This window comes from Aulonocara sp. 'chitande type north' Nkhata Bay, linkage group LG5 (genome assembly GCF_057382095.1).
Source record: "Aulonocara sp. 'chitande type north' Nkhata Bay isolate Kocher_YH1m ecotype deep benthic linkage group LG5, A_spYH_male_GT1.1, whole genome shotgun sequence".
NCBI lineage: Eukaryota > Metazoa > Chordata > Actinopteri > Cichliformes > Cichlidae > Aulonocara > Aulonocara sp. 'chitande type north' Nkhata Bay.
In genome coordinates this window covers 26165977-26188703 of record NC_141348.1, presented here as the reverse complement: position 1 = coordinate 26188703, position 22727 = coordinate 26165977, and the positions used below count along the sequence as shown (strand labels likewise).

The 22727-nt window shown below is 42.5% G+C and overlaps 2 protein-coding genes and 1 pseudogene across 2 annotated transcripts; 1 reads left to right on the top strand and 2 right to left on the bottom strand.

Annotated features, from left to right (window-relative positions):
* The first annotated feature begins 393 nt into the window (after positions 1-393).
* LOC147330763 (myosin heavy chain, fast skeletal muscle-like) lies at positions 394-3887 on the top strand (annotated as a pseudogene).
* A 13467-nt stretch (positions 3888-17354) lies between these two features.
* LOC147330762 (transmembrane prolyl 4-hydroxylase-like) lies at positions 17355-19115 on the bottom strand. Its single transcript, XM_086292559.1, has 2 exons — positions 18096-19115; positions 17355-18011 (listed from the first exon to the last, which is right to left on the bottom strand). The coding sequence occupies exons 1-2, from the start codon at positions 18432-18434 to the stop codon at positions 17892-17894; spliced, it is 459 nt and encodes a 152-aa protein (XP_086148685.1). The 5' UTR covers positions 18435-19115; the 3' UTR covers positions 17355-17891.
* A 1540-nt stretch (positions 19116-20655) lies between these two features.
* On the bottom strand, positions 20656-22205 carry LOC147330761 (myosin-8-like). The gene is made up of 7 exons (XM_086292558.1): positions 22002-22205; positions 21788-21913; positions 21504-21674; positions 21309-21413; positions 21115-21210; positions 20902-21033; positions 20656-20790 (listed from the first exon to the last, which is right to left on the bottom strand). The coding sequence occupies exons 1-7, from the start codon at positions 22158-22160 to the stop codon at positions 20770-20772; spliced, it is 810 nt and encodes a 269-aa protein (XP_086148684.1). The 5' UTR covers positions 22161-22205; the 3' UTR covers positions 20656-20769.
* Positions 22206-22727: the final 522 nt, after the last annotated feature.

Sequence of the window (22727 nt, the reverse complement as noted above, 5' to 3'; positions counted from 1 at the left end):
TGATTTAATGTGGCAGCTTATAATAAATGAATTCAATAACACAATTTGTATTAAATTACATTTTTTCACAGATTGTGAGAATCAGTCAATCATGATTACTTAAGTTTTAATGAAAGACATCTGTTTTGGACTGAAACAACTCTAAGTGATCTAACTAGTAATTTCTGCACTGTATTATGTCAGATTTACACCATTGCATGTGTGTTTCATTTTCCAGTGGCGAATCTGGTGCAGAAAAGACTGTCAACACTAAGCGTGTCATCCAACACTTTGCAACAGTCGCAGTGTCTGGAGCGAAATGTAAACGAAATGTAAATAGAAACTCGAAATGTAAAATGCAAGTTAAGTGATGTGATATGATGTAGAACTGTGTGATACACTTGCCAATTTAAAATGAAAAACACAAACGAGTTGGATATCATCATTTTAGGAGGTCGCTGGAGGATCAAATCATTGCAGCCAACCCACTTCTGGAGGCTTATGGTAATACTAAAACAGTTAGGAATGATAACTCATCTCTGTATTCACTGTGGGCTGATAGTCTTTTTTTCCACTTCATTGCTGTAAAATATTAAGGTTAATAGCTAAACTGAGAAGGAAACCCTGTTGTCTTTGTGTGCTTCTGGCTGTAAAATCAGGAATTGAAAAATGTAAGCTTCTCATTTCTTACTGATGAATTTGAGAACAAATTTGTTTGATGAAGAATCAGGTATCGTAGATAATGTAAGTAACACCTGTAAAATCTGTGTTTTTGTCGATTCTTTCCTTAGACCACCATTGACATCTTGGGTTTCAATGCAGAGAAAAAGATAAGTATTTACAAGCTGACTGGGTCTGTGATGCATCGCAGAAAGATTAAGTTCAAGCAGAAGGAGTGAGAATAGCAGGCTGAGCGAGTGCGCTGAAGGTAAAATTGTGTTTTGATGTCTCAGGGCCACTGTAAATTTAAAAAATTGTTAAAATTAGTTATTATCCAGTTTTATACTTCCCAATATGAATCTACTTATATATCTTGTATTGTGTACACATTTGATCCTGTTTCCATGGTGGAGAATTATTGCATTATAATGTTTGGGGTGTCCTGATTGTTTTCAGGTGTCTTGGCCGACATGTAACACTAGTTAAAGGTTTTAGGAAACTATAAGGAGCTCAGAGTAGAGCTGCTGGTCCTTGACTTTATAAAGGGCCATTTGCAACTCCTCTGGAGAAAGAAAACTTACTGTGAACTGTCCTGTATTTTGGGAATACACAAATACAAGACAACCAGAGGCAGACCCAGAACATGCATGATCCTTTGTTGTCATTTTATTTCATTCATTTCAAACTTAGTCATTTCTAAAACATCTTCCCTCTTCTCTTTTTTTGTTTTTGTTTTTTGTTTTCATCAGAGGCTGATACATACCTACCTCACGGGCCTGAACTCTCCCAATATGCTGAAGGCTTTCTGTTAACCAAGAGTACAGATTGGCAATGAAATGGTGGTCAAAGGTCAAACTGTGCCACAAGTAATTAAAAAGTAGTCTATGAGCAAACAGTAATTTATATATTTTTTCTGTGGTATAATCAGAACCCAAACTCTTATTTCTTAGGTTAATAATAGAGTGATGGCTCTGTCCAAGGCTGTCTATGAGAAAATGTTCTTGTGGATGGTTGTCAGACTCAATGACATTCTGGATACAAAGCAGCCAAGATTTTTTTCATATCTGTCCTGGACATCACTGGGTTTGAAATCTTTGATGTAAGTATGCAGAACTAACACTGCATAGTCTTACGTTCATGTTCATGTAAAGTAAGTAAAGTACAAACGTCATTTCTTCATACTTTACACAACAGCAACACACAATCTTTGACACTTTTCCCCCTTTTCAGTTCAACAGCCTGGAACAGCTGTGCATCAAATTCACTAATGAAAAACTGCAACAGTTTTTCAACCATCACATGTTTGTCCTGGAGCAAGAAGAGTACAAGAAAGAGGGCATTGAATGGGAGTGCACTGACTTTGGTATGGACTTGGCTGCCTGCATTGAGCTTATTGAGAAGGTGAGCCGTGTGCTGTCCATTTGCATAGAAAACAGTAGAAAACAAATTTAAGTTGTTTTGTTTTTTTACTGCTTCTTTCATCACGGCAGCCGATGGGTATCTTCTCCATCCTTGAAGAGGATGCATGTTGGGGTGCATGTTCTCCAAGGCAACAGACATGACCGTCAAGAGCAAACTCTATGACCAGCATGCTGGCAAAAGTTCCCCCTTCCAGAAACCAAAGCCTGCCAAAGGCAAAGCTGAGGCCCACTTCTCCCTGGTGCACTATGCTGGTAATGTTGAATACAATGTCATTGGCTGGCTGGAGAAGAACAAAGACCCTCTGAACGACTCTGTGGTACAGCAGACGTCTTTCACAAAGCTGCTGGCCTTGCTGTTTGCACTTCATGTGTAGACAGAAGGTAGTGTTTTTTTATATAAACTCATGTATCTACAAAATTTAAGGTATGCGGAAAGACTATTGCATTTATTGCTTCGCATTAATTACAAATCAGTTTGCAAAATGCGCTTTACAGGTCCAAAAGGTGGAAAAAAGGCTGCCCACATAGCAGACAGGTCTGGCCTGGATCTGGTGTCAAGCCGGCACTGCTGGCTGACTTCTGGCATGGTACGTGGTATGTCATCCAGATATGGGCCAGGCCTGGCATAGATGACACTGTTTATGTGATGGCATGCCACATCTGGCCCGATTGTGGTTTGGTTTATGTAGCCCAGGCTCACAGACAACAGGTCTGGCCTGGATCCAGCATCAAGCTGGCACTTCTGACTGACTGGTGTGTTGGCAGTGTGTCTGTCAACCAGATGTGGGCCAGGTCTGGCAATGATGACACTATTTATGTTCCTATTTTCCTATTTTAGGTAGAAGACCCAACTGCCATGTTGCAATACTATACTGCCATGGTAGTGGTTTGATCCCTCCAGTCAGCATGTCAAGAGTGTGAATGTGTATGAATGTAGTTAGGAAGCACTCAGTTCAGAGAAGATGTGTGAATGTGGCATGTCGTATAGAACACTTTAGGTAATCCGGGAGAGTAGAAAAGTGCTATTTAAGAATCACTGTCTGAACAGAGTTTCGTCATGTTACTTTTGCACTATTATGTTCCGGCACATGTTGTTATTACATGGCTTGATTAAGGTACACATTAGGCTGACATCTGGGGCCAGAGCTGAAACTGTTCTGGGCCAGCACAGGACCACCAGTGTGTCTGCAACTGCCTTGTGGTGGCCCGTGTGTGGGCCACCTCTGGCAAACCAGATCTGGGCCACCAAAGGGCCGTCATTCTTTGCGGTATGTGGGCCATGTGTAAGCACGTTGTGTGGGCCAGATCTGGGCCACACCAATTTTGCTATGTGGGTGGTGGCAAGAAGAAGGGCAGTTCCTTCCAGACAGTGTCGGCTCTTTTCAGGGTAATATTCATTTTCTTAAATACTTAAATGATGAACTTTAATGAGCATGCACCCACATTTTGTGTGCTGCTTGATTCCCAATGAAACTAAAACACCAGGTAGGTCCCTGGTTTAATATCACTGCAGGTGGAGACTTTGATTAATGTACAGAAAGTACTTCTGCTCTGAATAATTCAGGGAAAATTTAATTTTTCATTAGTCTGTGAAAGCTAAGTATTTTGGTGTGATTGCCATAAAAAGTCGCTATTTCCTAGTTACATAGTTCAGTCCAGCAGGCTCTTAATGCTGGAACAATCACAAAATCCAACTTTTTTTCTTTTCAAAGTATCAAAATAGATCATATTTGATATAATAATGGAAACATTTTAAATAAGTTTTTGCTTAACCTTGATTGTCAAGCTCTTTATGTTTGTGCAGCTTCCCCGCTTGAAAGGGATTGATGCATCTACCACAGGTGTTTAACTGGATTTCACTCAATGACCAGGCAGATCTTTTGTTTCCCTTTTTTCTTCTTTTCGGCCATAGTCAGCCACAGGTGAAAAACCTTTAAATACAAACCAAAAAACCAAAATACAAATTACGTTTGTTTTCACACATCTGCGAACATTAACCAATCCAAACCTTTTTTAACAGTAGCAGTGCATAAGCTTTGTAGCACAATATTTACTTGAGTATTTTTAAATGCTCAAATTATGTAATTCAAATTATGTAATTATGTGATTGAACACAAGATTAAAAGATCTTGCTTTTTTAAAAGTGCTAAATCAAATGGCTAATCTGCATTAGAACTTAAACAGTAAACAATAGCATTTATGACCAGTTTTTCTTGCATTTAACCATATGCAAGCATTAACAGTGTACCATATGCAGACCAACAACAAACAATGGTGTCGCTCATAAACATTAGTTCCAGCCTGTCACTTTTACTTTTTTGTCTCAGGGCTCTCCACCTCCTAAACTCAGTTTGACTTTACATTGACTGAACCCAAAAATGTAATGAAAAATGTTGACAATGTCATGGGTAATGTACAACAGCTGACTGTAACTCCTTCAGTTTTATGGTAGATAAAAGCATCTTGTTAGGCTACCACATGGTAAATGCAGGATTTGTCAGAGCTTCTGCATTATTCAGACTTATTCTTAGTCACATAGTTTAAGGTCTTTAATAGACAACAAAGCTGTGTGTCAGAGTGCCGGAGGCCTCTAGGGACATGTTATTGAACAGGAAGATGCTGAACTTAATGTTCTCGCAAAATGTATTTTTTGAGTTAAGAAACGATTGCAGTGCAGTTTTCTTTTTTTAGAATCTGGGAGACAGCAGTAACCTTTTTCTATTCAGTTTGAGCAATGAAAGAAAAATGTCCTGTACTCTGTCTCCACAGAGAATCCATTTACACCATCCAGTACAACATCCGTGCATTCATGAATGTCAAAACCTGGCCTTGGATGAAGCTATACTTCAGAATAAGGCCACTTCTCGGGAGTGCAGAGGCAGAGATGGCACGACGAAAGTGGACTTTGAAAAGACCAAGGAGGACCCAGCAAAGGCTCTGGCTAAGAGGAAAAAACTGGAGGAAAAGATGGTTACTCTCGTACAGGAGAAGAATGACTTGCAGATCCAAATTCAGAGTGTATGTTAAAGAGAACTGGAACCTCCATTTGTCTGTAACTTGATTATTTACAGCTGACTGTATCATTTCCTTTTTGCATTTACAGAAGGGTGAAACCCTCGCTGATGCAGAGGAAAGGTGTGAGGGGCTCATTAAAGGAAAGATCCAACTCAGGGTCAAACTTAAAGAGACAGCCAAAAGACTGGAGGATGAGGAGGAAATGAACGCTGAGCTGACTGACAAGAAGAGGAAGTTGGAGGACGAGTGCTCTGTGCTGAAGAAGGATATTGATGACTTGGAGCTGACCCTGGCCAAAGTGGAAAAGGAGAAACATGCCACCGAGAACAAGGTTTGTGCCTCGTTTCAGTTGTTTAGTGGGAACTGCATGCTGTAATGATTTTATTCACTTAACATTTTAGGTTAAAAGTCTGCTCAAGATGTGTCCATTGCCAAGCTGAGCAAAAAAAAGGAAGCCCTCCAAAAGGCCCAACAGCAGGTCCTCGATGACCTGCAGGCAGAGGAAGACAAAGTTAACAGCCTGACGAAGGTCAAGACCAAGCTGGAACAGCAAGTGGACGATGTGAGTTTCTAAATTTGTTTGAATTATCACAAGTGCAGCACTAAGTTTTTATATATTGAAGCTGGCACTAATTACTGTGTGCGTGAATGCACAAGATTGAAGGTACACTGGAGCAAGAAAGGAAGCTCCGTATGGATCTTGAGCGAGCTAAAAGAAACCTCGAGGGAAATCTGAAACTGGCCCACGAAACCATCATGGATCTTCCACTAAAGGTGGCAAGAAGCATCTCCAGAGACTAGAGGTGAGAGTTTGTTTGCTGCAGAAAAAAAAGTGTTTTGTTGTTGGTTTCAGTAACGTGAGATCATTTAAGGAACTACTTTGATAAAAGTTGTAGAAGTGGTACCCCAAACAAACTTAAAACTAAAGGTGGGCTCTGTTTATTTCACTGAACTGTTTTGTGTAGGAAAAAAGTTCATAAAATGTTATATCACTTTTTTTTAACCATAAAAAACATCTGGGCTTGTGGCTGGAAAGGTTCGGGGTCTGGAGGCGGAGGTTTAGGTGGAGCAGAAACGTGGATCTGTGGCTGTGAAGGGTGTCAAGTATGAACCTAAAGTGAAGGAGCTGACTTATCAGGTAGGATGCAACAAAACAGAAATGCTTTTTCTGGCATAAAATCCCAAAATTTTAATTAAATAAGGAAGCGATGAGTAATCATCACGTATAGTTTTATAATTTGTGCTGCCAAGAAAAAGCTGGGTGTAGAATATGTGTAACCCAGATCATTGTTTGAGTATGGGATTTCTGATTATTTGTGGTTACTGAACGCACCACTGTGCCGTGCGCATAGCCACTCTCTAGTCCAGCTACAGAGTTTTTCCTTCCGTTCGTCCGATGAGGCGCATGCTGCTCTCGTGCCCTCTACGAGCTGGAAATTCGGGTACAGTAGACATTTGAGTTGCTGTAAATAGTTTTAAAAACCTTTATATGTGAAGCTAATGATTTAATATGTTGTTAGGAAAAAGTCTTGTAGCGGTTACAAATGTGAAGCGGAGCTGAGTCCGACAGCATTCGCCATTACACGAACTCCTCTGGTGAGTTAGCGTGCAGCTCATGTTCGTATGAAATGTTTTGTGCCTTATTATACTGCAGCGAGGTATCAAATCTACCGCTGTCATGTTGTTAAGAAAGAGGCTAAATATTGTATAACGTGTGTTATTGGCTGACTGTTAGCAAGCTAGCCGTTAAGTGAGCCTAGCTAATGTCCTGAAATGGCGGCCGACACGAGGTCAGTTACAGTGTTATTATGTTATGCCTAAGAGAACAGCATTAATAAGCATTGTTAACGGCATTTATGTTCTGTTATGTTGTATTTTGACAAACCTGTATTATTATAATGGTAAGTCTGTTAAATAAGCCGTTAGTGACATGGACACTGAGTCAGTGGTACTGAGACTTATGAACATTTCAGTTAATTCTTCTGCACACTTGTGTGTAGGCTGGTTTGTTTGCCCTTTTGGTGCCCTGGATCCTACTGGATGAACTGCCTTGTGGAAGTCCTCATCTGATGACTCTGCCGAACCGTCCTGGCAAATAGATGGTCGTTGCTGCTTGCTGGATGCTATTATTGGATGCTACACCGTTCCAACAGAGCGGTAGGAACAATTCAAAGGGCCCCAACGATGCGCTTTATTTTTCCCTGAGCTCAGGTGATTTTCTTTTGGCCAAAGGACCTTAAAGGATACATATTTGTTTTTATTTATTTATTTTATTTTTCTTATGACACTGAGTGGAAAGACACTACAAAAAAAAGGGGTTTATTATTTAAAATTGTGTCTAATAAATGTGTTTATGTTAAGTAAGTGTGGTGTCCATTGTGTGCTGGAAGCCTTATTGTTCCTGTGGTGGAGCAGCTACTACCAATCTCCTTTACGAAACTAGCTTCTGACAGGATACAGGTATTTGGGATACATTTGATTTCTTGTAACCTATTTTTAGAGAAACTGTGATTCTGGGTTAAACATCGGGGTGAAATTGATGACACTGACACCTAGTGAACTGCCCAAGGTCAACAGTCCTGATTTCCACGCATTAAAGGTTTGGCGTAAGTACAGATTGCGTTACAAGTGGCGAGCCAGCCAGGAGATTGGTGAAAAGTAGCACCTTGACTTTCCAGCTCACAACACCTACCTCTTTTCCTTGACCCTATTGTGTTGGACATGGATCTTTGCAGACGTTTTGATGTAGATGGCCAGTGCTCACTTTTTGTGACTGGCGTTGAAGGGATTTACACAGATGATGACATTGCTAGTGTTTTTTCAGTAAATGGTAAAGTTTCTCGGATAGTTCGAATTCCAGATGAATCAAACCAGCCAGAGGGTAGAGTCCTGATACAATATTTGTCCGATCAAGCCATTTCCAAGATCAACCCCCAGATCTTAGGCGACTTGCCGAGCCCCAAGGATCCTGCTATCGGTTGGTCTGTCAAAACCATTCGAGATGTTGCTCAGGAAGAGGTAGGCAAGGAGTTAGCTCGTAGATATTTAGAAGAACTGAAGGCTGTTGGAGATAGTGGTAAAGCAGGTTTCTTGAGTGTTATTCAGAGTGAGGTCAAAGAAGTTCGACATAACTCTGAGATTCCTGACACACAGCCACACACAGCTCAGGATGGTGACACATCCCTCCATGACATTGTAGCTAGTGATCATGATGAACCTAATCACTACACACAGACCCACAATGCACCTGATAGTGCTGTGGTGAACCCTGTTAATATCGACCGCAGTCTCCTTAACCCACCTCAGATTCAAAAAGTTGTCGTTGAGCACGTTATCAGAAATGACTCAACAGCCCCGTGGTCTACACAAACCAGACTGCGCACCTTTTCTGGCCGTGCTCCTAGGCCCAATGGTGAGGTAGACTATGAAACATGGCGCACACAAGTGGACCTTCTTGTCAGTGATTGCTCTCTTAGTGATGTGCAAAAGGTTAGGAAAATACTTGAAAGTTTGCTAAGTCCAGCAGCCGATGTTGTTAAGTTGCTTGGTGTGAGTTCACCACCCAGGGCTTATGTTAGGCAGCTCGATTCCGCTTTCAGTGTTGTAGAGGACGGAGAAGAGTTATTTGCAACCTTTCTCAGCTCCAACCAGAATAGCGGAGAAAAGCCCTCAGCATATTTGAACAGACTCCATAGCCTCCTTACTCGAGCTATTTCTAGAGGGGGAGTCTCTGTCGAAACTTTGAGCGAACACCTACTCAGACAGTTTATTAGAGGCTGCTGGGACCAGAGTCTCATTATAGCTCTCCAACTAGAAAACAAAAAGAACAGTCCACCAACATTCCCAGATCTACTCCTTATGTTGAGGACCGAGGAAGGTCGTAGATCTGCAAAGCTAGACAGGATGAAAAAACATCTGGGTGCTACAAAAGCAGCTGTACATGCCCACTCCATTTTTGATGTACCCTCCTATGATGATGAGCCCGTTCCAACACAGACTGCAAAGCAGAGCGAAGCATCTAAGCTTGAGAGGAGAATGGATGAGCTTTCAAAGCAGGTAGAGAAACTGAGTCAAAGGTCCAAGAATTCTCCTTTTGACAGTGAGCTTAGTGCAGCGTTAAAACAGAGGCAAGAAGAAACTGTTAAACTTGAAAGCAAAATAGATGAGTTGTCTAAACAACTCAGAGAGCTCACTCAGAACCAAAAATGTCCTAAAGAGAATAATAGTGGCAAAGACTTCCTTACGGCAAGAAATAGCAGTGCCAGGAGACCAGTTAAGGTTCCCTCTATGCCAAAAGCATGGTTCTGCTTTAGATGTGGTGAAGATAACCACATTGCCGCTCGATGCCCAAATGAACCCAACCAGGCACTAGTCCGCCAGAAGAATGCTGAGTTAAAGGAAAAGCAAGGAAGGTTCCAAGCCCAACAGGTTACTGAGCCTTTTGCTTTAAACTTGTAGCGGCTCCTGCTGTGGGACGTCCAGGAGCTGAGACCAGCATTAGTCCCGCCTCAAGTGACCAAAGAATTGATGTTCAGAGCAAAATAAAGACCCAGACAATGGTTCAAGATTTCAGTTCCCAATCCCGCTTGCCACCCGGTCTGATAGGTCCTCATTGTTCAGCTTCTGTTTTGGTTGAGGGTGTGCAATGCAACTCTATCATGGATAGTGGTTCACAAGTCACTACAATCTCCGAATCATTTCACAAGGATAAGCTGGCACATCTCCCCATTCAGCCCATTCAAGCATTGCTTGAGATTGAGGGTGCAGGTGGACAGCACGTTCCCTACCTTGGTTATGTTGAGACCCACATCACTTTTCCTCACACCATTGCAGGCAAAGAGGAAGAGTTGGTTGTTTTGGCTCTTGTTGTGCCTGAGTGCCATTTTAACAGCAGAATACCAGTTTTGATTGGTACCAATGCACTGTTAAGACTCCATGATAAGTTATCTGAACGTGACGGTCCAGATTTCCTTCACAGACTGTGTTCCAGAGATGTAGCACTGGTTCTCCAGCACTTGGCTAAACAAATGGATGATTGCCACATACACCCAGTGAGGTTGCACGGGAAAGTACCAGTCACCATCCCTGCCAACCACAAGTGCTGTTTAATGGGCGATGTTAGGCTGAGAAAGAACACTCCTAACGTAAGTTTTGTCCTTGAACCAAATGAACACGACAAGTTACCTGGTGGTTTATTTCTTGAAACTGCTTTGATAGACATCCCTTACAAAGCTAAGAGTAAGGTTCCAGTCGTCTTGCAGAACTTGAGTGGGCATAGTATTGTATTGCAACCAGGAAGTACAGTTGCCCAGGTATGTGTAGCCCAGCACATTTCACCCCTGGTGCCTGTTTCAAATACTTCTTCTCATGACAAGTTTGATGGAGAGAAGCTTAAGTTTAATCTTGATGAGTCACCCATCTCTGAAGAATGGAAAGAGCGCATCACCACCAAGCTCAAGTCTATTTCAGAAGTGTTTGCGGTTGATGATCTGTCTTATGGTCACACCACTGTGGTAAAACACCACATTCGGCTGAACGATGACACGCCGTTTAAGGAACGGTCGAGGCCCATCCACCCAAGTGACAGAGAAGCTGTCAAGCAACACCTCAAAGAACTGCTTAATGCAGGGGTTATTAGGGAGTCAGAGAGCCCCTACGCATCTCCAATAGTAGTTGTGCGTAAAAAGGATGGTTCAATCAGGTTGTGCGTTGATTACCGCAAGTTGAACGCACGGACCATTAGGGATGCTTATGCCCTCCCAAACATTGAGGAGACCTTCACGGCCCTTAGTGGTGCCAAGTGGTTCTCGGTCATGGACCTCAAATCAGGCTATTATCAGGTTGAGATGGCCGAGGAAGATAAAGCTAAAACTGCTTTTGTCTGTCCTCTTGGGTTTTATGAGTTTAATCGCCTGCCTCAGGGCGTTACAAATGCCCCAAGTACGTTTCAACGACTGATGGAGAAGTGTGTTGGGGATTTGAACTTGAGTGAGGTACTTGTGTTTTTGGATGATCTGATTGTGTTTTCAGACACCCTGGAGGAACATGAGGTGAGACTCATGAGGGTGCTGAACCGGTTGAGGGACTTTGGGTTGAAGCTGTCCCCAGAAAAATGTCATTTCTTTAGGCCCTCGGTGAAGTACCTTGGCCATGTGGTTGATGCCCAAGGAGTTCACACAGATCCTGATAAGATCTCAGCTTTGAAAACATGGCCTCGTCCTACAAACAAGAGAGAGTTAAAATGTTTCCTAGGCTTTGCCGGTTATTACCGGAGATTCATTGATGGATACTCAAAGATCGCAAAGCCTTTAAATAGTCTCACGGCTGGTTACTACTCACCCAAAAAGAGGGGTAAAGTGTATCTTGGAGAACATTTCAAACAACCATCAAACATTAACTTACCTTTTGGAGAGGAGTGGACACCTGAATGTGAAAATGCGTTTAAGACTTTGATTGAGAGACTGACATCGGCACCTGTCCTTGCTTTTGCCAACCCACAGCTACCATATGTCCTGCACACTGATGCCAGTCGTGAAGGCTTGGGTGCAGCGCTCTACCAAGAGCAGGACGGGAAGCTGAGAGCTGTGGCTTATGCAAGCAGAGGACTTTCCAAAAGTGAGAGAAACTATCCCACTCACAAGCTTGAATTTCTAGCTTTGAAGTGGGCAGTTTGTGAGAAGTTTAACAGCTACCTTTATGGCGCTAACTTCACCATTGTGACGGATAACAATCCTCTCACGTATGTACTGACATCTGCAAAGTTAGATGCTGCTGGTCATCGCTGGTTAGCTGCGCTGTCTACTTATCAGTTCACCGTTAAGTACAGGGCCGGTCATGCCAATCGCGATGCAGATGGGCTGTCCCGACGACCACAAGCTCCTCCTTTTGAAGATGAGGATTTCATCAAAGAAAGGGAGAGAGTTGATGACATGAAAAACCGTCTTCTAGAGGTGAGCAACGAGATGAGTCACGAGGTGGTATCTGCCTTATGTCAACGCCATCTTGTGGTGTCAAAGATCGAGCACTGTTCAAATCTAGAACAACCTTTGGCTGTAGAGTCTCTTGCTGTTGATCCCTCAACAGTTGCGGATGTATTTGGAGAAGACACATTACCATCTATGACAAGCTCTGACTGGTATAAAGCTCAGAGGGATGACCCGGTTGTCTCACGTGTCATTACCTTCGTTGAAAGAGCTCAAAAGCCCAGCTTCAGAGAAACAAACCTTGAAGTTCCTGATGTTAGGCTCCTTCTCAAGGAGTGGAGAAGACTCGAAATGAGAGATGGAGTATTGTACAGGAAATGGACAAATAGAGACAACACTGTATGGCAGTTAGTCCTACCTGAACAGTTCAGAGGGAAAGCGTTGCATGGAGTGCATGATGAAGTTGGTCATCTTGGTTTTGAACGAGCACTGCATCTTGCCCGTTCCAGATTCTATTGGCCAATGATGACAAAGTCTGTAGAAGAGAAGTGCAGACAGTGTCCACGCTGTGTCAGGAGGAAAGCAGTGCCTCAGAAGGCAGCGCCTCTTGAAAATATTATAGCAACTTACCCGCTTGAACTCATCTGTATGGACTATTTGTCAGTTGAGCCAGACAACAGAGACACCCGGAACATATTAGTTATCACTGACCATTTTACAAAGTTTGCTGTGGCAGTGCCAACTAAAGATCAGAAGTCCAGGACCATTGCAAAAGCTCTGTGGGAGAACTTCATAGTTCATTATGGGTTTCCCAGTTGTCTACTCAGTGATCAGGGTAGAGACTTTGAATCTCACACAATCAAAGAGCTATGTGCTTTGATAGGAGCAGACAAAATCCGCACTACACCTTATCATCCTCGCGGAAACCCGGTGGAAAGGTTTAACCGGACGCTTCTTGATATGTTGGGTACGTTGGAAGAGGAAGGCAAATCTCACTGGAGGGACTTTGTTAAACCCTTAGTTCATGCGTATAACTGCACGAGGAACGACACAACTGGTTTCTCTCCTTATGAACTGATGTTTGGCAGACAACCCCGACTACCCATTGATTTAGTCTTAGGTATCCAACCTGAAAATGCCAACCATAAGTCTCATTCAGAGTATGTGAACAACCTTCGTCAACGTCTGGAGGAGAGCTACACCCTAGCTGCAAAAAACTCCCAGAAGATCGGAGAAAGGAATAAAGTTAGGTTTGACAAGAGGATTAGAGTGGCCGAGCTCTGTGCAGGTGACAGGGTTTTGGTTAGGAACATGAGTATCAGAGGTAAACACAAAATCTCAGACAGGTGGGAACAGAAAGTACATGTTGTGGTTAAACGAATCAATGATGGCCCTGTCTATGTTGTGGAACCCGAGTTGGGAGACGGACCAAAACGCACCTTACACAGGGATCTCCTTCTACCGTGTGGGTTCTTACCTGTGGAAGAAATGGCAGGGAGCAGATCTCATGGGCCCTCTAAAGGGAAGAAACCAAGGAACAAAGCCGAAAGAGAAGTACAATCTTCTGATAACCCTGATGATCAGGCAGATGAGGTATACAGTGATGAGGACGAAGTGTATCCAGCTTTTGTGGTTCCAGAAATAATAACCAGAGGTCCTTTTATCCAGACTGAAAGGCAGGTTATCACACCTCAGCTGTCCACTGGGGATGTGCATTCTAGTTTGCCCCGTGCAGAGCCACAAGACGAGTCACACGCACGAGAAACACCCAGTCATGTTTCTGAACCTGAGCCTTTGTTACACTCAGAAAGCAATGAGGTGACCACATCTCCCATTCCATCTGATGAAGGTCCAGGTTGGGTTGTTATTGACATTCCTGAACAAACAGAATCTGTTGAAATGAATCAAGAAAGCAGCGACACTGCTGAGCAGAGTTCAGAGCCAGAGACAGTAGAGTTGCGGCGTTCTGGGAGAGAGAGACGCCAACCTCGTAAACTAACTTATGATGAGTTAGGTGAGCCTTTAATTTTGGCTCTCAGTTCCTTTTTGTCAGAGTTTCGCAATTGTATTCTCTCAGAGCACTTTCCTTCACACACCTGTTAAGTCAAGTGTGCATGCAGAGACTCATGCACTTTAGAGGGGGAGAGTGTAACCCAGATCATTGTTTGAGTATGGGATTTCTGATTATTTGTGGTTACTGAACGCACCACTGTGCCGTGCGCATAGCCACTCTCTAGTCCAGCTACAGAGTTTTTCCTTCCGTTCGTCCGATGAGGCGCATGCTGCTCTCGTGCCCTCTACGAGCTGGAAATTCGGGTACAGTAGACATTTGAGTTGCTGTAAATAGTTTTAAAAACCTTTATATGTGAAGCTAATGATTTAATATGTTGTTAGGAAAAAGTCTTGTAGCGGTTACAAATGTGAAGCGGAGCTGAGTCCGACAGCATTCGCCATTACACGAACTCCTCTGGTGAGTTAGCGTGCAGCTCATGTTCGTATGAAATGTTTTGTGCCTTATTATACTGCAGCGAGGTATCAAATCTACCGCTGTCATGTTGTTAAGAAAGAGGCTAAATATTGTATAACGTGTGTTATTGGCTGACTGTTAGCAAGCTAGCCGTTAAGTGAGCCTAGCTAATGTCCTGAAATGGCGGCCGACACGAGGTCAGTTACAGTGTTATTATGTTATGCCTAAGAGAACAGCATTAATAAGCATTGTTAACGGCATTTATGTTCTGTTATGTTGTATTTTGACAAACCTGTATTATTATAATGGTAAGTCTGTTAAATAAGCCGTTAGTGACATGGACACTGAGTCAGTGGTACTGAGACTTATGAACATTTCAGTTAATTCTTCTGCACACTTGTGTGTAGGCTGGTTTGTTTGCCCTTTTGGTGCCCTGGATCCTACTGGATGAACTGCCTTGTGGAAGTCCTCATCTGATGACTCTGCCGAACCGTCCTGGCAAATAGATGGTCGTTGCTGCTTGCTGGATGCTATTATTGGATGCTACACCGTTCCAACAGAGCGGTAGGAACAATTCAAAGGGCCCCAACGATGCGCTTTATTTTTCCCTGAGCTCAGGTGATTTTCTTTTGGCCAAAGGACCTTAAAGGATACATATTTGTTTTTATTTATTTATTTTATTTTTCTTATGACACTGAGTGGAAAGACACTACAAAAAAAAGGGGTTTATTATTTAAAATTGTGTCTAATAAATGTGTTTATGTTAAGTAAGTGTGGTGTCCATTGTGTGCTGGAAGCCTTATTGTTCCTGTGGTGGAGCAGCTACTACCAATCTCCTTTACGAAACTAGCTTCTGACAGGATACAGGTATTTGGGATACATTTGATTTCTTGTAACCTATTTTTAGAGAAACTGTGATTCTGGGTTAAACATCGGGGTGAAATTGATGACACTGACACCTAGTGAACTGCCCAAGGTCAACAGTCCTGATTTCCACGCATTAAAGGTTTGGCGTAAGTACAGATTGCGTTACATATGCATTACACCCCTAGAGGGCAATAATCTCCATTATATGAAGAGTCTGTGGCTCCAACAGTAGTTGACGAACTGATGTGATAAAGAGTACACCACCGCTGAAACTAAACTCTCTGGTTGCAACTATAAATACACACAGTTATGTGTTTATATCTATGCTAATTGTGTGGTTGATAGAGATGCCGGTGATTGCGCTGCGCTGAAACATCCCCTTCACATAGTCTGCAGTATGTTGTAAGTGAGTGTTTGGTGCATATTTGTTTGTTGTTGTCCCTCGTGTGCGTCTGAAGTGGATTCACTGTGGAAGATGAGCGTGTTGTGTGCTCTGAAGTTGTTTTGAAGACGTTCATGAATCAGATAGAGAAGTAGGTCTCTGTAGTGGTAGTTTCAGACAGACTCTGCTGTCTTTAGGCTGAGTAGGACAAGAAGACCTGACTTCAAGATCTTGAAGCTGCAGCTGTCTGTCTGAGAAAGCTGTGAGTGTGAAATATTCAACACATGCAAAGCAGATAGTCATGACAAAGTAACACCTTTACTTCTGACCCTGTTGACAGCAGTGTACTTAAAGCAGGAAGCAGAATTATTTTACGATGGTTCACAGAAAGTTGACTGAAAGTTGTTCATCTGGAACGTTTCTCCCACTAAAAACTCCAGAAGCGTCCAGATAAACAGATTAAATTTCCTTACCTGGATTACTGAGCGTCCATCAAGAGATTTAATGAAAGTTATTTTTTACTGATGAGTGACGTCATTGCCTTAACTTCTACTTTTCAGAAGGAGCAAGCCAACACTGACATGGCCAGGAACAGGAAGGTTCAGCATGAGCTTGAGGAAGCTCAGGAGCGCGCTGACATCGCAGAGTTGCAGGTCAACAAGCTGAGAGCAAAGAGCCGTGAAATTGTCAGGGTAAAATAATTTTGTTAATTCTGTTTTATCGTCAAGAGCAAGGTACTCTGCAAAGGTGGTGCATCTCTTAACAGAACCATTTGACATTAATTTGTTGCTCTCTCTTTTGTGTTGAAGGTCAAGGAGACATGAATGAACCGCAGTCTGGATGAAATCACACAATATGAGCTTTTTTGTCTGATGTACCAACTACGTGACAAGAAATAAACACACAAGCAGTTGAATATCTTTATATGTCGTATGCTTTAAATAATGCTTAACTCAAAAGAAGTAGACATGAAGCTAGTTATTCAGAGACATTACGGTCATCAAAGTTAAACAGTTATTTTTTTTAAATATTTGTAGGAGTGCTCGAGAGCTCCAAACGCATTTCTCAAAATGCGTCAGGATTTAAAGGTGTACTTACACTTGGTGCACCTCTGCACAAGTTAAACAATACATATAGAACCTAATAACAGTGAACTGAAATGCTCTTTTATGTGTGTGGTGGTCTAAATGTGGGCTGCACAGCTTCATCACTCGCAATAACCTGGTTGTCAACTGTCACCTGTTATCACATAGAAGTTCTTTAGGCTATGATAACTGTAAATCTGTTCCCTTTGGTGATAATGTTACTGACAGTGTAGTGACCGTACAGTTTTTCTATGTGCTCCAGCACATATGTTGCACCATGTCACGACGTTGTGTGATGAAAATAGACCCATCAGTGACCCACAACCTGCAGCAACACTCCTCCTCATGCTTAAACCCGAGCAGTGTCTTGGCATTCACCGTCACTACATCTCAAATTATTGCTTTTTATTTTAATAAAAAGAAAATCATGGAAAACCCAATAGAAACCTGAAGTATTCTGGAAAGCTAGCAAAGTACAGAAAAGCTAAAGTAATATTGTAATATTTTATTAAAAGATGGACTTGTTGACTTTTGGAAATTCTGAATATTGCGTCTCACATTTTCAAAATTTACTTGATTAAAGAAAAAACCACAACTATCAGATTAATTTAAATTTCAAATATTGTCAAACCAAAGTTCAGTTAGTGTCCAGCTAACCTACAGCAAATCTTCTTATATCAACCTTGAGTCAGCTCTTTAAAATCTGCAGGAAATCGCATTACTTATAAAAACAAAACATGTGAATAGATCAGGAAGCAATCCAAATGACTACAGGCCTACATTTCACCCACTTCATAATACTTGCAAAGCATTCCCACTGCATGCTGTGCACTGATGCATTATGTTTTTCAGGTACAGATGCATTTCTGCCCTTTACCCAGTCAGCTGTGAGACCCTAATTGCATCCCATGTGCAATGGACCGACTTTGTATAGAGTAGTTGCCTTAGGACTTACTTGCCTATTTTATGAGGTCCTAGATGTAGCACAATAATCAGCCCAGTCTGGGTTATGTTAAGGTAAAGTAGCCAAGTGTAAGCTGCAGCACTTCTTTTTTTATTCTCCTTTTGGGCATCTGAGGCAGATCTTCATTTTTATCTTCTTTTAGCTACGTGGCTGTGCAGCCTCTTACCAAAAAGAAGCGGTTTCAGGCTCAAAGTCCTCATCTCGTGAAGTCTCCCTGACACCAGTGACACCTTCTGGACATGTCCCACCTGAAAGGGAAATCAAAGGCGTGTGAGAGGATGACAGAAGGAGCGATGCATCATCATCATCCTCAAGTACTCACCCTAACTCACCCTTATTCCCTCTATCCGTGGCAGAGAAATATCGCGCTGAAGCTCGTCTTTCGATGGCGGACGTCGCGACTCGGGGCGCTGGTGGCCGCTGCTGGGAGCATCACGACTTCGGTTCGCGTCTTCCTGCCCACTGTTGTAGTGCACGTAGAAAAGCAGCGCGATCACGTTAATGATGTAAACATGAAAAAACACCATCACTACCACAAAGTAGGAGCGGGAGCACACGCTGCTCTTGTGGCAGGAGAGGCGCTCGCACGGCTGACGAAGCGGCAAGGTCGCGCTCCCGGACGGAGTCGTGTCCTCAGCAGCAGCATCTTGGGTTTCCTGGTTGTCAGTCATCTTGGCTGGAGGAGTTGTTGGGTCCTTGGCAGCCAAGGTCCATCTGTTTAATCAGGCGACGAGATAAACCTTTTATGTGTCCCCAGAAGTAGCAGATGTGCCGAGTGACAGATGTCTAGTTTGATTACATTTAAAAAGAGAGAAAATCCCTAAAGAGCTCCAGTTTTCTTTTTTCTTCCCCTGGAGAAAATTAACCAAAATCCTTGCGCATTTTGAAAAAAAAAGATGCCTGATTTTTCGCGGCGAAAATACAGCTCTTCTTTTCTGAGCCTAGAAGTCAGCTATGAGCGGAATTGTGTATGTTTTATTGTGCAGATAGCAGCGCTGCAGCCTCGGACAGTCTTGTTTACACTGCAGCACTTCCAGTCAGCAAAGCGCACTGCGCATCCCAAAGCACTGCGAAACTCATCTCACACACGCTGTCCGTAAAGCTGATCCCGCATCGACTGAAACCGACGAAATCCGTCAACAACAAAAAAGAAAAAAAAATCAGCTTTATTTCGACTGCAAATAAGAAATCTGCGATCTTATTTACACGCCGTAACAGCAACTCCCCGCTGACAGCAACAGCATGTGCAGTGTGCAATGCTGACCTCTGGCGACCTCCGGCAATAACACGTCCCCGTCTTTAAGATCTACACACAGTGCGGGGCAGGGCTTCTGCTTACAAAAGGTCCAGCGTTTATTTGCTCGTCTCAATGTGTTAGGTGGCTAAATGTTGAATGTATTGTAATGGTTTTAATAAAGTTTTGTTTTGAATGGGCTGTCATTTATCCAACACTTGGATGTCTGATCAAGCAATCATCCCAACTTATTTAGGATAAGATGCTCAGTTTTCCAAAAAAGAATTAAGTAAATAAATAAGTAATACGAACATTTATTGAACATTCTAATAATTAATGTATTGAATGAATGGATATTTAGCTTTTGTACTTATGCACAACTAGTCACTTCCTGCTGCCATCTTTGTTTGGTTCAAAGAGCTACAACCTGGAGAGCAGGTAAGTTTGTCTTTATTGTGCACCCAGCTCAGTATTTCTGCTCCAGGTTAATAGAGAAGTTTTAAAAGTCAAAGGAGCTTGCAAAGAAAAGCGTCTGGACTTCTTTAAGATACTTGAAGACGTTTCACCTCTCATCCGAGAAGCTTCTTCAGTTCTAAGGTCAAATGGTGGAGAGTCCCAGGTATAAACCTAGTTGGAGTAACCCCCCACAGAGGGACAAAAGGACCCCCTGATGATCCTCTAATCGCCTGAGCCAAGGTGTGAAACTGGGTGTGGGTCCCAATCACCGTTTCAGCCAGAGTTTCATATATATATATATATATATACATATATATATACATATATACATACATACATACATATATATACATATATATGTATATATGTGTGTGTATATATATGTGTATATATATATATATATACATATATATGTATATATGTGTGTGTATATATATGTGTATATGTATATGTGTGTGTAAATAAAATAACACAGAGAAACCCCAACAATGAGACAATTCCTTATAAGCAAGCACTTGGTGACAGTAGGAAGGAAAAACTCCCTTTTAACAGGAAGAAACCTCTGGGAGAACCAGGCTGAGGGAGGGGCAGTCAACAGCTGTGACTGGTTGAGGGTGAAGGAAGACAGGACAAAAGACACACTGTTGAGAGCCAGCGATTAATGGTAACTAATGATTAAATGCAGAGAGGTATATAAACATATAGAGAGTGAATAGGGTGAGTGAACAAAACACACTCGGTGCATCATGCGAAGAGCCCAGCAGCCTAGGCCTATTATAGTGTAACAATGTGAGGATTCAGGGTCACATGATCCAGCCCTAACTATAAGCTTTATAGTTAATAAAGGAAAACATTAAGCCTAATCTTTAAAGTAAAGTGGCTGTATGTCTCCTGAATCCAGACTGGGAGCCCGTTTCACAGAAGAGGGGCCTGAAAGCTGAAGCTGAATTTTGGACAAATCTGTTTGCGCCTTGAACAACTAAAAGCACACAAACTCTGTTGTTTGTGCTCTGTTAAATTTCTGTTTTTGAAAGGTGAAAATCCACATATGGAGACATGTAATCTTGTGTATGAATGCAGCTTCATGCTTTCACACTAGAACCAGACTGATAGGTTTACACAACAATAACCAGGGTGTTAGAGACTTTAAAAAGGTTCAGAGTCATTCAAAAATAAGAGCACAGAGACAAAAGGTGCATCAATCTAACTTTTATTGACTTTAGGTTGTCACAGCACTGTCACTTTGCTTATGTGAACAGCTAACAAGACAATCATATTGTATGATTTCTTGTTAATTTACAACCTTGATTTCTTCATCACTCCTCTGCTTCCTTGGTCTGAAATGACAAAACAGTGGCACTTAAAAATTTGGCTGGATAGTCTCGATTTTAACAGGATGAATATTTCTACAAATTTGATTCATGCTAGATCTTTTTTTTTTTTTTTACCTTGACAATTTCACGACTCTTCGCCCTGAGTTTGTTAACTTGAGACTCAGCAATGTCAGCACGCTCCTGAGCTTCCTCCATTTCATGCTGCACCTTCCTGTACCTGCACAGGTGACTGTTGGCCTGCTCCTCCTGTAGAAGAAGCCACAGTGAAGTTAAACCCTGTGCACTGAGTTATACACAGTGTGTTTCATGGGAATCAGGTCTACTTACAGCCTCCTCAGCCTGTCGCTTATAGGACTTCACTTTTAGCTGGAGCTTGTCCACCAGATCCTGAAGTCTGGCAATATTCTTCTTGTCCTCCTCCGTCTGTTGTAAAGCATTAATTAGTTATTCTGGTATAAATGTAATACTCATTTAAGCATGGTATTTTCATTACTGTGGTTTTGTAGTAGTAATCAGCTGACCTGATAGGTGAGCTCCTTTACTCTTCTCTCATATTTTCGCACTCCCTTGATAGCATCAGCGCTGCGCCTCTGTTCAGCATCAACTTCAGCCTCTAGTTCACGGACCTTGACAAAGGATGTATGCAGTTATTTTTAAAATATAAAATGTTTCCCCAGCTTACAGCGAATCAGTCAGATGGCTCTCATGAGACTCACCCTAGCCTCCAGTTTCTGGAGCTGCTTCTTGCCACCTTTCATGGCCAGGTTCTCAGCTTCATCAAGGCGGTGCTGCAGGTCCTTCACTGTCACCTCCAGGTTCTTCTTCATCCTCTCCAAATGAGCACTGGTGTCCTGCTCCTTCTTCAGCTCTTCTGCCATCATGGCAGCCTGAAATTTCATATCATATGTATTGTTGTAACTGTCATTTGTATTGTTGTGCCAACTAATATAGTTGGTAGAGTAATGCTACTGCACTATAGACATTCATCAGGGTGGCTCACATCAGTGATGGCCTTCTTGGCCTTTTCTTCAGCATTTCTGGCCTCCTGGACAGCATCTTCCACTTCACCTTGGATCTGAATGAAATCAGCCTCCAGCTTCTTCTTGGTGTTGATAAGGCTGGTGTTCTGAAAGGAAATACAGGATAATGAATCACATATTTGGACTTTCACCCTTCAAATTATAAAAATATGAAGTTTTTGAATCGTAACTAACCTGAGAGTGCAGCAGTCCCACACGCTCGCTGGCATCAACCAGCTCCTGTTCAGCAATCTTGCGGCCTCTCTCTGTTTGCTCCAGTGCAGCTCTCAGCTCCTCGATCTCAGCCTGCATCAGGTTGTTTCTGCGCTCCACCATTGCAACCTGCTCCTTCATGTCTTCCTGGCTTCTAATGGCTTCATCAAGATGGAGCTGGGCATCCTGAAATGTGTAACGTTAAGAGGTATTAGTGCACACCTTTCAGATAGAAAGTTCGGGCAAATCCTTCAGTGGACCCACCTTCAGCTGTCCCTGCACATTCCTCAGCTGTTTCTGGGATTCAGCTGCCTGGCGGTTGGCATGACTCAGCTGAATCTCCATCTCATTCAGGTCTCCCTCCATCTTCTTCTTGATTCTCAGGGCATCATTCCTGCTCCTGACCTCAGCATCCAGAGTAGTTTGCATGGACTCGATCACTCTCTGGCTGTTCCTCTTGATCTGTTCAATCTCTTCGTCCTTCTCTGCAATCTTCCTGTCAACTTCACTCTTGACTTGGGTCAGCTCAAGCTGAATGCGGAGGATCTTGGATTCCTCGTGCTCCAGAGTAGCCTTTGAAAAATAAAATATTTACCATGTAGCTCCAGGATCATTAAAATTGAATTGTGCTGATTGGAGAGTAGTTTTTTTTTTTTTATCAAACAGTACCTCTGCCTCTTCAAGTGAAGTCTGGAGTTCAGACTTCTC

Excerpts from the sequence above, each read along its gene's own strand:
- LOC147330762 (XM_086292559.1), bottom strand. The coding sequence starts at position 18,434 with ATGACTGACAACCAGGAAACCCAAGATGCTGCTGCTGAGGACACGACT. Across the intron at positions 18,012-18,095 it reads CACGGATAGAGGGAATAAGG|GTGGGACATGTCCAGAAGGT; the intron begins GTGAGTTAGGGT and ends TTTCCCTTTCAG.
- LOC147330761 (XM_086292558.1), bottom strand. The coding sequence starts at position 22,160 with ATGAAGGAGCAGGTTGCAATGGTGGAGCGCAGAAACAACCTGATGCAG. Across the intron at positions 21,414-21,503 it reads TCCAGAAACTGGAGGCTAGG|GTCCGTGAACTAGAGGCTGA; the intron begins GTGAGTCTCATG and ends TCCTTTGTCAAG. Across the intron at positions 21,034-21,114 it reads AGCGACAGGCTGAGGAGGCT|GAGGAGCAGGCCAACAGTCA; the intron begins GTAAGTAGACCT and ends CTTCTTCTACAG.